General features: G+C 47.6%; 4 protein-coding genes across 4 annotated transcripts in view; 2 read left to right on the plus strand and 2 right to left on the minus strand.

The window, feature by feature from the left end:
* LOC125954768 (uncharacterized) overlaps window positions 1-553 on the minus strand; it is a 7,835-nt gene extending 7,282 nt beyond the window's left edge. The window contains exon 1 of the mRNA XM_049685334.1: window positions 1-553. This exon is cut by the window's left edge and continues 3,745 nt beyond it. The gene's annotated coding sequence lies outside the window, so the exon portion shown is untranslated.
* A 1,085-nt stretch (window positions 554-1,638) lies between these two features.
* LOC125954835 (IST1 homolog) lies at window positions 1,639-3,431 on the minus strand. The gene is made up of 3 exons (XM_049685469.1): window positions 2,528-3,431; window positions 2,254-2,457; window positions 1,639-2,019 (listed from the first exon to the last, which is right to left on the minus strand). The coding sequence occupies exons 1-3, from the start codon at window positions 3,356-3,358 to the stop codon at window positions 1,822-1,824; spliced, it is 1,233 nt and encodes a 410-aa protein (XP_049541426.1). The 5' UTR covers window positions 3,359-3,431; the 3' UTR covers window positions 1,639-1,821.
* Window positions 3,432-3,730: 299 nt separating this feature from the next.
* LOC125954823 (coiled-coil domain-containing protein 6) lies at window positions 3,731-9,203 on the plus strand. Its single transcript, XM_049685452.1, has 5 exons — window positions 3,731-3,901; window positions 4,887-5,011; window positions 5,137-5,227; window positions 5,331-5,764; window positions 5,826-9,203. Exons 2-5 carry the CDS (start codon window positions 4,896-4,898, stop codon window positions 6,538-6,540), a joined length of 1,356 nt encoding a protein of 451 aa, XP_049541409.1. The 5' UTR covers window positions 3,731-3,901; window positions 4,887-4,895; the 3' UTR covers window positions 6,541-9,203.
* Window positions 9,204-9,750: 547 nt separating this feature from the next.
* Window positions 9,751-12,500, plus strand: part of LOC125954797 (ceramide phosphoethanolamine synthase-like) — a 9,314-nt gene continuing 6,564 nt past the window's right edge. The window contains exon 1 of the mRNA XM_049685405.1: window positions 9,751-11,090. Within this exon, the coding sequence (XP_049541362.1) occupies window positions 10,394-11,090 (697 nt within the window). The 5' untranslated portion in view covers window positions 9,751-10,393. The remainder of the gene's footprint in view (window positions 11,091-12,500) is intronic.

Consider the following 12,500-nt stretch of genomic DNA (forward strand, 5'->3'; position numbering starts at 1 on the left):
AATGTTATTTGCACTGATAAAACTAAGGTCCAATAAAAGGAAATTAATCTAAAAACACCGTTTCACCGCAGTCCCGCACTCTTTTTTTTGTGCCATCACTGTCGTCGCGCCATCTACAGGACCCCTGGCTAACTATCCGCAAGTGACGCCTCCGAAGGAATTCCAGGACGACGAAAACAGCAGAAAACTCCGCTCTCCGCGATTCCTGAGACTAATTCGATCGCTTATCTGATGCTTCGCTCGCTTCCCTACAAGCCGAGCCACTTTTCTGTCGATTTGCAGCGGCCAAAGCGACAACCGAGACGTTTTTTCACCAAGCGCTCACAAACGCGCACGCACGCACGTCGCCACACAGGCTTTTTTTGCTGGATTTGCTGCGATTCTGGTGCGGGCTTGGCGGGGAGAGGGGCCCTTTCACTTCCCTGGTCCCACGCGCAACTTGTTCACTCGGGAGCACGGATTATCGAACGGAAGAAATCTATGACGTCACAAGCGGGGACAGTGGTCCCACTGCTGCTAGTGGGACCTCGATCAAATCCGCGGGACCACTCGCAAAAACGCTGAACAAAGAAGTGAAAATCCCATCAAAAGTCAAACGCCAACCTGGCCTGTCAAACTGACGACCGCTGTCAGTCACCGCAAAAACGCATACTTTTTGAAAAGACGGTTTTCCCTTTTATCGAACATTTCACTTAATTAGTGGCATTAGATCTATTTTACCTTATCAGTTCTATTTAACCAACATTTATTCTTTATTCCAAGTCACCGTTAGGCTACACACGCTCAATATTGTAGCTTACTTTGATTTATTTAGTGTACTCGGGATCTGTAGTATATTTTTACAAGCGAACAATAAATCAAAGTATGCTAGAATATTGGCCAAAAATAGCTCAGGTAACGACTTTTACGACGCATTCGATAAATGCAGCAGGTTTTTCAAAACACACGGCGGATGTTCCTGCCGTTGGTAGTGCTCCTGCTGCTGCTGGAGTTATTTCTTACAGATCGACCGTCACGATGTAATCGAAATACCCCCCCGGATTTATAAAACACTGGATATTGCTCTCCGGTGAATACTGCACGCCGAGCTGCTCCAGCAGTTCCTGTACGGTGCAGCCCATCTTCGGTAGCTTAAAAATGATCAGCCACATCTCGCCGTTTTGCAAGATTATCAGCATACGCCGTATCGGCCGTTCCTTCTTAATGGTCATTATGGCGCTTTTTCTGCAAATGTATCGCTACCTCGGAATGCTTCTTGTTGGCGCAGCTTGTGGGTTTTCTGGAAAAGTGCAAAACAGGACAAAACATGTTTCTCATTTGGCTGGTTGAATAGGATTCGCAGTTATCCGCAGCTTACCGAAGTGAACCGTAGTTTACCGTCCTAACTAGTTAGAGACACTTATTAAGAGCTCAATAGAAAAATATCGCAGGAATTTGCCGAAATCCACCGGCCGAAACCGTTGTCGCGTCTTGGCTGAAAACCTGCCGTCCGTACGTCAAACCTATAAAAACCCGCGAAAATGCAAGGTTTCTTTTCAAATGAAACGGTTTAGTTTGGAAAATTATCAACCTATTTAGCGGAATTTTGTACAGATCTTAGCAATATTCTATCAAATTAACGCACGCATCTAATTTCCTGTACAAGTTCACAATTTATCTTTTTTATTGGTTGCGGCATGATTACACTTCGCTTAGCTTAATCAATGCTAACTTATCGGTAAACATAGTATCGGCAAATAATGCACGGCATAAACAAATATAAGATCTAAACATCAACGAGCGGGTCGGTCCACGCTGGCACGAACCTCGGTAAGCATGGGTTCACTTTTTCTTTTTCAGCTCCTCGAAGCGGCGCGACAGGTCATCGAAATCGATCTCGTCGTTCTCGTTATCGTTCTTACTCTCGTGATTGCCTCCCGACGGCACTTCCGGTAGATCGAGCGGCACATTCGGCAGTTCAGGGAAGTTCAGATCCGGCGAAAACTTGGAGCGAGGCTGAGGTTTCGGTTTGGTAGAGTTCTGTGGAGTACGGAGAGTGAAGAGATGAGAAACGGAAACGGAACGGAAATCGTTACTGCAAGCCGGCCATGAAGCTTACATCAATCATGCGTTTCAATGCAGATAACCGATGCGGGTGGCTTTGCATACTCACAATCATCCCAAATTATAAGCAAAACCAAGGAAAATGAAAACGTTACACCAAAGCCTACCATCGACGGCCAGAGTGGGCCGTTTTCCCTGCCCGAATCTTACCTGCATATTGTCATCGGGACTCAGCGAGGAGTAGGAAGGCGGTGGGCCGATCGATTCGTTGGCACCCTTCTCCTCCCTGATGAAGTTCGCGTTGATGTTCAAATCCTTGATCTCCTCTTTCTCGGACGAGTTGGGTGGTATGTTGTAGTTGAACGGTGGAGCACTGGCACCACCGAACTGCTGCACTCCGCCACTGGGGCCAGGCTAGAACGGGCCAGAGGACAATGAGGAGATAATTCAATATCCGAATCGAACAAGAGGCTCATAAACTTACCGTTGGATACTGGAACGGAACAACGGGAGCAGTGGTCGGCAATTTCGGGATCGGAGGGGGATACGCCACGAATCCTACCGGTGCAGGACCCGCGGCCGTTGGTGCCGTGACCGTGCTGCCTCCGGAACCACCTCCCGATCCACCAGAAGCTCCCGATCCCGCTCCGGGAGCACCACCGGCCCCACCGCTACCACCGCCTCCGGCGGATCCGTCCAGATTGTTCTTATCGGCGAGATCGATGAGGATATCATCCATGACGCTCGATCGGTCATCCTTCATCACTTGCGGATCCGGTTCATAGTCCACGTTGAAGATGCTCGCTATTTCGATGAGGTACTTCTCCACCAGCAGCCGAGCCGGGGCCTGTATGGCCAGCTTGTGCATCAGCTTGTCGGACACGCGGTGTGGCGGAATGGCCGCACGCACCTGCTCCGCGTACTGTTTGCCGTACTTGAGCGTGAAGATGTCGGAGCAGATCTTCAGTTCCTGCACGTCGGCCTGTAGCCGGGGGGCCACCCAGATGATGCTGCTGACGGCCTCCTCGATGCCCTCGTCCAGCTCCTTCATCTGCGTGACCATTCCGAAGCGGGCGAGCAGCAGATCGCAGTACATCTCCACGATTTCCATCGCCTCGACCAGGTAGTCCTCGCGGATGATGTGCTCCACCCTGATCCGGGCCCGTTCCGGCTTGCCGGCCTGCAGATAGTCCGCGATTTCCTTCCGTGCTTTCTGCGCGAGCTCTGTTTTCTTTTTCTCCAGCAACTTTAGCCGATTGACGGCCAGGCGCAGGTTCGTCTTGAGTTTGGTGTAGTTCGGAGCGCTGGAAAACATGTTGCACTCGCGTTGGTTTTCGCTACGATTTCGGAACGCGCCAGCGGAATCAGGAAAATTCCGTAGGAAATAAAGTTCGAGGGAAATAAATTTCGTTTTGTTTCGTTTCGTGAGTCACTGTTTTTGTTTTTTGCTTGAACGCGCAAATTGACGCATTTATTGACGGCGGCGTTTAGTGGCCCGAGTTGGCGGCTCGAAATCGCGCAGTTTCGAAAAACGCGGAAATTTTCTTCTTCGACTTCTTTTTGCAAATTTCGGTCTTTTTTTCTTCTTCAAAATCCGTTTGGTCGGATAAAGGTCCGCGACGAGCGCTTTTCGACCGCTAGCCGACCTCCAATTTCCCGTTTTGACAGCTGTCAAAATCCGTGAATCAAAAAAATCATCAAGGAAAATCGGAAAATCCTTCTCGAAAACTTGTTCTTCGCGTTCTGGCGATCAGTGGAAAATTGTGCGATTTTCGCGAGTTCCGTGCTGTGCGACAACTCTTTCCCAGTTTCCCCGATCACGCCCCGAGCCCGGGTTTTCTTCGGAGTCAAGGTGGATGTAAGTTTCAGGCTTTAAAAAACCCCAATCGGTAGCTCCCGGAAGGCTCCCGGAAGTCCCGGAAGGCGGAACTGGCCGCTCCGTATCCGGGGACGATCGTCTTGGATCGCCACTTTCTTCTCGCGCGATTCCGGAAGCCTTTTTCCTTCCGCGATATCGACGAATATCTGCGAATCTGGCGGTGTCGCGCCGTGATTTTTGGGGTATCCACTCCGATTGTCCAGGTGATTACGGCTGCAGGAAGCGCAGAAAGGCGGTTCGGTTTCTGGCAAGGTGCGGCCGGGGGCCCGTTGCAAAAATTCATCATCGACGAGCAATAAACCCCGTCACAGGTGGCGAAAGAAAGATGGACCGTGAGCGGCCGAAAGTAAAATAAGTGAAGAATTACTGCGCGAAGCAGCCTTTTACTTGCGAATTGCGGAAGACGGCGAGGAAAACGAATGAAAAGTTACCCACGACCGGGCGGGCCATCCGTTTGATTTGGGCTTCCGGCCCATCCCATCCTCTATTGCTTCAATTATTCTGTCCTTCCTTCCTCGCCCAATTTCTGGCTGTTGCTTTCTAATCCAAGCTCCATCGACGACGAAGGCACACGATTTTGAGGAGCTCAATTGTTCTGGCCAGTTCTCAAGTGAAAAATTACATATTGCCAGCAGCTGGGTTTTGAGGGTTGCGAGGATTAATTGTGTAATTGCATCTCAAACATTGTTGTTTCGTCAAACCAAACAGCTGCCCCGTTTTGGATGATTAACCATCAACTATCGGTATGCATCCGCTTTTTTTGCATTGTTGCAAGTCTTATCTGCAACCTGCAAGAGGTGGCTAGTTGTGCAAAATGAACCAGATTAGGCTTTTCGATAAACGGAGCAGAAACGGGAGGGACGTTCGCCACGGACGACGGACGAGGATTGCGACTTGTTTGGCATTGCATTTTCATCCGAGGTATTTTTACCTTTTCACGCTTTTGCTTTCCTTTTGCTTGTAGCCCAACAAAATGGACAGTCCGTGTGAGTCGGAGAGCTCACTCGATGGTGGGGCGATGCTACCGCCCAGCCCGGTTTCTCGTGAGCAGCTACAAAAGCGCATCGAAAGCCTTACCCAACAGAACAAGTAAGTAGGAACACACTAAACATTGCTGTTTGCCTTTGTCGCATTAACCTTATCATCTGGTTGGCACTATCGGTATTGATGCATCTGTTGTATTTTCCTGTTTCCATTTCCCGCTCCGACGCCAGGGTTCTGAAGGTGGAGCTGGAAACGTATAAAATTCGCGTCAAAGTCATCCAGGAGGAGAACCGTGCTCTGCGCCAAGCATCGGTTATCATCGTAAGTGCATATGCATCTAGCTGTAGAGTTAGCTGTCCTCTGTCACTGGTCGCATTATCATCATCCTCATCCTTCGCGGCTGGTGTGATTCTTCTGATTACAGCAAGCGAAAGCCGAGCAGGAGGAAGAGTACATCTCAAATACGCTGCTCAAAAAGATTCAGGCGCTGAAGAAGGAGAAGGAAACGCTAGCACATCACTACGAGCGCGAGGAGGAGTGTTTGACGAACGATTTGTCGCGCAAGCTCGATCAGCTACGGCAGGAGAAGTGCAAGCTAGAGCAGACGCTGGAGCAGGAACAGGAGTGTTTGGTTAACAAGTTGATGCGCAAGATCGAGAAGCTCGAGGCGGAAACATCCGCCAAACAGAATCATCTCGAGCAGTTGCGTCGCGAGATGGTGGAACTGGAGAACACGCTCGAGCAGGAGCAGGAAGCGCTGGTGAACAAACTCTGGAAGCGTATGGATAAACTGGAGGCAGAGAAGCGTTCACTGCAGATCAAGCTTGATCAGCCAGTTTCCGATCCGACTAGTCCAAAGTGAGCAATCATCCCGAGTTCCAAGTTGTTTCTGCTATTAATACTGTTCTCTTACCCGCAGAGAGATCACTCACCACCGTAGCGAGAACGGTAACGATACCGCTTCGAAGCTGACGGCCCACATCACCAATCTACGCTCGGAGGTGGATCAGCTACGCAGCAACTTAGCGGCGGCAGAGAAGGAAAGCCAGGAAAAGACACAACAGTTTGCGCAGGAAGAGAAGTGCATCCGGGACGAGAACAAGCGGCTGCAGCGTAAACTGCAGCTTGAAGTCGAACGCCGAGAAGCACTGTCCCGGCATCTGTCCGAATCGGAATCATCGCTAGAGTTCGAGGATGAGCGACTGTTCAATGAGAACGTTTCCGCTTTTGCCAGTCAGCGTCCAATCAGCCCCGGTGGGTTGACCCGTTGCATCGCTTGCGGGCAGTTTGTGAGCCGACGGGCGAGCGAACGGTTTATTAAGCCAGCGATACCTATCGGACTGAACACATCGGCACCGAACGTGCTTTCCTCACACGCCCCGTCCAGTGGCGTTGGCCAGCAACCGGGCTGCGTTGCTGGATCTGGACACCTGTTTCCACTGCTCGGTGGCAGTGGTGCTGGTGGCGGTGCCAGTGTGACCTCGCTCAATAGCAGCATTGGCTCGAGCTCAAACAACACTAGCAGTAATATTTCATTCAATAGCGGTGGAGGTGGCATCGTTGGTCACGCACCAACGACGACCTCGTTCGTTCAACCGGCCAGCCCTATGGATACCTCTATGTGCAAGGATTAGAGCGGAAGAACTGAATTAGAATGGGCCTTTTGGGGCAGGATAAGGCTTCTCCCGGCGTCGATAGTACATCTGGCGCGGATAGTCTTCGAAATAATGTTTAAAACAAACACTCTGATTCCGCGTGCGCTCAGTACATACCCACCCGCTAGCACCTGCGAGACATTGCAAACCCACATTTCAATTGTATAGTTCGCGGAGCAGATGACTCTGCCTTTTCGATACATGCATCCTCACTCGCCTTTCGTTGTACTTCCCGATCCAAACGAACGTTATGCAATGCGATGCATAATGCATAATAATTCTGTGTCGGTTCGCTTTTTTCCTGATAATCACTGCCGATAACACTGATAAATGGGGCTCTCTCTCTATCTCTCTCTCTATTACATGGCATTGAACATCAAGCAGCAGGTTAGACGTTACAACACGAACACAAAATCTGGATAATTTTGCCTTAATATCTTGTTGGCGGTATTGTTCCATTTATTCACTACAGTGTTTGTAAGGAGCAAGCGAATAACGAATTTGAATTGTGAAACCTATTTCTAAGAGGAACCATTTAGAGCTAAGTCAGGAGTTGGTAAAGATGAAGGGCGAAAACATGGATCCATTATCCAGCGCATCGTACTTATTAAGGGTAGAAATCGAAAGCAACATGGAGCTATAAAGAGAGAGAGAGAGCGACGGGCCTCATAAAGGATACAAAAATTCAAATCAATCATTACGAAGCTCGTTTTCTTCGGCCACCACCGTGGCCAGACAATGTACGTAAGGCACGCGCCGTATATTCCTTTTGCTTTGCGTTCGTTTTGTTAGTTTCAATCACCAACCATACAATGGTTTAATGCAAGATATGCGACATATATGAAGAACCCGCTGAAACCAGCTTAGTGGCAACAAGAGGGGATGGTTTTATCTGGAATAAATGCGAAACAACCTTCAAGTCAGTGGTGAAAAGTATCCAAGAATTATTCTCGTTTATCCGTTCCTTGCTCATACTAACTATTCGTATGGCGCGGAGTGAAGAGCAGCGAGTAAGGAAGGATCGGGAAAAGAACGAAGGCCCGGTTTGTTACTATTTCGCTATGTAATAATGAAGAGGAGGAATATTTAAACACAATACGCGTTCATCCAAGTTAAATAATTGCACATCCAAGGAAAAGGAAATAGAAGAAATCGACCCAAACTAGCCAAGAGTAACAGCAAATAGTCATTATACGGCCAGCCAACATTAGCACATGCAACGCAGCGAAATCAGAATAGAATTCCGTTACCGGAAGCACGACTGGAGGAAACGAAAAAGGGATCGAATGTGTGACGATACGAAGACACGAAGCACAAGAAAATTGCATCTTTCTCTCACTTCGAATGTTACTGCAGATGTTACTTTAGTGTTTAGTAGTATAGATAATCCAATGCATATTCAGCGAGCAGAACTAGAATCGTATCTAAATGTTAAATCACGGCTCAGTCACGAAAGAGAGATCCCATCCTGGAAACAGGAATGGCAGCGAGGAAGATCCACGATTGTCGCCTTGCGAGTTGATGATAACAGATAAATCTAAATAATTCGAAAAGAGTAATGCCGGTGGAACAAGTGTAAGGGCAACTAAGCTGGCTAATTGATCGTCTGCTGCATGCATTAATGGCATGATAAAGGAGCAAACTACTTCTGACTGTTAGAGTAACGTATGCGATACTATTTACAGTAGCGATGATGGTACGCGACCCGGTGGAAGAAATGGAGTTATATTTCCTATCGATTTCTCGAGCTGTGGAGCACCGGATGGAGAAACTGACCCTTTTTTCTCTTTTGGAATTTTGCTCGTTTATGTTTTATTGGAGTTGTCTAAATTTGTCGTCCCTCTTTTGCTCGATTGCCTTACCTTGACTATATACGAATATATAAAAGTAGTTTGTACTTGTATCGGATTGATTTAAATGAAATCAAAACTCGCTAAGCATCTAAACCTATCCACCATCTCTAGTATAGCAACGTATGAACCGTGGCCTCCGACAATACCCTCGTCCCCCAGGCTCCCTGGGCTCCTGTAACCGTTTGTTAACGTACCGCGTCCTACCGTGTTCTCGATCGTTCAGAATCCGTTCGTTACTCGCGAGACCACGGATGTACCGGAGATTGTGTTCGGCACCAAGTTTAGGCCATAAATGTGATTCTCTTGTTTAAAAAAATGACTACAGTTAGCGTTAAAATAGGTGAGTGCGAGAGCCAGTGCGCCAAATCGTCTGGTTTGGTTTATGCAAAAGACAAAATTGAGACGCCGTGCACAACTTGTTAAAACCATTGGATTTAGAGTACTGCTCCTAAAAGCCAGGCGGTAAATTGTATGTGATACATACAGAAGTTCCAACTCTGCATGAACGCTCGAGATCCCTTTAATCGATAGCAGCATGGACCCGAAAACGCGGACCTTTAATTTGCCTACATGATTTTTACAAGCAGAATACAACAGGGACTTTGGACTGTGGCAAATGGAGGCGTATTTTTGCTACGTGCATATTATTAGACTACAGCTTACTGTGTAATCCTTTTTATCATTGCTATTATTATGACCGGTTTTGCTATATTTTGTCAAGACGCAAGAAGATGGAAATATAAATAATGGTCAATAAAACCGTGGAATGTGTGCTTTTTTGCTTTGCAATTTTCTGCTCTCCAAAATTGCTCTTGGATTCCTAGCTGCTGCTGACTTTCTTTGGGAGATCTTTGGGGTTTTCTAATATCTTAAAGGTGGTAATTCTTCTGCAATACTTAAAATCCTATTTTCTAACTCTTGTTCCTTTTAATTGAATCCTTGAACTTGTTCCTTTTAATTATTTTAGTAGATCTATCAATCGAGAGAAAGATCGAATTTGCGCCACGCGTGCAGATCTCCATTTTTCGTCATTTCCTTGGTACATTAAGGGGCCCTTTTTTGTAAAAATAGTTGTACAACAAGGACTTTTTTCATTAAATTTGAATAAATGATAAACTGTTTTTGATAACGTTTTTTAGAAAAAAAAATTCAAAATGCCCGGAACCGTTTTCAGATTTAACTCAGCTTCAACGCGGTCTTCATAAACGTGGAATTTGACGGTTTACAGTGATGATCGATAAAATATCCGCATTTTGCCCAAAATAAAGCAAATATTTTATCAAAAATCAAAATTTTGCGAGAAAAAGAGGCTGCGTGGCACTGTACCGTTGTTTTGGTTAGAAAAGTGATGATTTTAAAGTTTTTTGAACAATTTCGTGAATTTTGGGAATAATTTCGCGCGATTTCAGAACAAATTAGAATCATTCGCGTTGGAAAAGTGCCAATAAAAAGCCGAGAAAGTGCGCTCAGATCCACGAAACGAGCGATTGAAGACGAAGGCAAAGGATTTGCCTTTTGTTTTTCACTGTTCTAAAAGGACGATCCAAAAGGATCCTACAAGTTCCGGATACAGATGAATTAAGGAACAATCAACCCCAGAAAATTGTGGCCGCAATCCGAGTGTATCGAAAGGAAGCCTTCGGAAACCGTGCCGGCGTTAAGATAACGGACAGGCCCATGGATGCCGTCCTCCGTCCGTGCAGCTCACATCCGGATCTTCCGTGAAAGCGAGCGGTCGAAATCTGGTGGCTGCTGCTGCGTCCGCGAAGAGTTAAAAGTGCGTACGTTGAATTCACGGTGGTGGCCAAGGTGTCCAGTGTCCGGTGTACGGTGTGTAGATTAAGGATCTCGGCGTTTTCGGGCGCTCGCAAAATCACCCGATGCGTCACCGTGTCCACGACGTCATAATCGTGTCGTGAGGAAAGTGGAGGAAAAGAAAGAGCAACGGTGAATTTAACCTACTTTGCATAATTGCATCGATGTCTTCGCAAAAGGTGGCGTACGAGTTCGGTCAGTTGCTTAAAAATCATGTAAACAGTGGCCCGGGCGGAATGCCGGAAACACCCCCGAACGTGCTGGGCTGGAGTAGTGAGGAAGTGCGCGATTGGGCGCGGCGAGAGGGCCTTTCGCGGCGCATCATCGAATGGATCGGTCGCGAGGACATCGATGGACGGTGCCTGCTGACGATCACGGAGCAGGATGTGCACGATATGCCACGGGACTGTGCGGCCGAACTGCGCCTCGGAGACATCAAGCGATTTTGGTTTGCGACACGCAACGTCCAACGCCAGAATCTGGCCACGATGGTGCCGCTCGGCTTGGCCGGATTGTGGGCTGCTGTGAATACCGCCGGTAATACTGGCATTGACTACGCAGCGGGAGGTGGAGTTAGTGATATGATTCCACCACCGCCAGCCGCTCATCATCCAGTCCATCATCATCATCATCAACAGCATCACCCACATCCGCATCAGCAGACGACGCACGGTGGAACGGTCCACCCCTCGATGCATCATGCGGCCAACCTGCACCACTCTCTGCTGGCCAGCATGGGCACCAGCTATGGCTCCGTCGGCTACAGCTACAGCGACCTGGAACGGATCTCTCCACCGATGTCCATCGATGGCTGTGCCACCTGCATTCAGCCCGAGTTTTTCAAAACCATGATCAGTTTGGGTAAGTCCCGGGGTATCAACAATGTTTCCGCGGGATGCTTGATTCGATCCTGGAGCCCTCTTTTATTGAACCCAATTAAGGGGCCGTGGAAAATGCCATCCATCATAACATGCAGAGCGGTGCGTGTTCAATTGAACGAGACACGAACGAATAAGCCCCGTGGTCCAGTTTGGCCCAATAAAGGGCTGCCTAAAATGAACGCATCCTGCTGGGGAAGGTGCATATCTTTTAATTTAATTCCCTCAAATCGGATTACTCACTGGAGGCCGTTAGCAACTGCTGTGTGATATCGGTTGGCCTCTTTTGGATCAAAGCAACGCAGGGCTATTGATTTGAAAATAGCCCGAATGGCAAAGCCAATATCCCAAAATACCATCTAGTTGGATCATTTGTGCTCCAAAAAACCCGTTGCACCTGTTTACGGCCTAGCCGATCGAACCGTGCCGGTGCTTGGGCGATAGCACGCCATGGAGCGAAGAGAATGGACAGCACCAGTGGCTGCGGCACCGTGAGCCATAATTGCGTTCGCTCCTGCTGTACACGCGATGTTTCTTTCTTTCCGTGCGAATCGACCCGATTTAGAGTTCTAAAACCACCGCCCCCGAGACCCGTCTGTGCGTTTTATTTTTAGCTGCATATATTCCCCCGGAGTAGCGCCACCGGTCCGGCATTGATTATGGCCCCTATTGCGAGTGTCTTGTCTCGTTTCCAAGACAAGACTCGACCAGTCTTGTCTGGCAAAAACCGCGGAGTCTTGGTTGTCTAAAATCGGTATTGCGAGAGTCGCATGAATACTTGAATGAACAATTGTTCATTTGGCTGTCCAAAGCCATCAAAATCCCAACTTTGTATGTAAACAATCGCGCGCAGCTTGAGTTTCCTTACCGTTAACGTGTTTTAATTCATCAAAAAAATGTTTTCAATCGTACAATATTTGTTCAATTATTCTCAATCTCTGATGCATTTTTATTCAGGAACTCGATCGTCACGAAAGCAAATGCTGAGGTTTGAGCCCATTACATGGTTCTCAGAAAATGTGCCGTTTAACAAGAGCTCCGTCTGGCCTGCAAAACCCCATTTAGAATCAACCGATTCTCCGTATACATGTGTATACAACCATTTCGTGCAATTGAACATAATCGATTACTGGTAATAGATTATTGATTAATTCCATTAAATTCCTCCAAATCAACCGCCAGTCTGCTAAATAAAAAACTGTTACGGTAATCTTAAATCGCAGTCTTGTTTGGCAGACTCCCAGTCTGGTAGCTTTGAGTACAAGACAGCTGAGTCTCGTTTCCAAGACAGAAATCGAAGTCAAGCAAGACACTCGCAATACCGACACCAGACTGACGTTTGTCTTGGAAACGAGACAAGACACTCGCAATAGGGGCCTATATATCAATTATG

This window comes from Anopheles darlingi, chromosome 3 (genome assembly GCF_943734745.1).
Source record: "Anopheles darlingi chromosome 3, idAnoDarlMG_H_01, whole genome shotgun sequence".
Taxonomy (NCBI): Eukaryota; Metazoa; Arthropoda; class Insecta; order Diptera; family Culicidae; genus Anopheles; species Anopheles darlingi.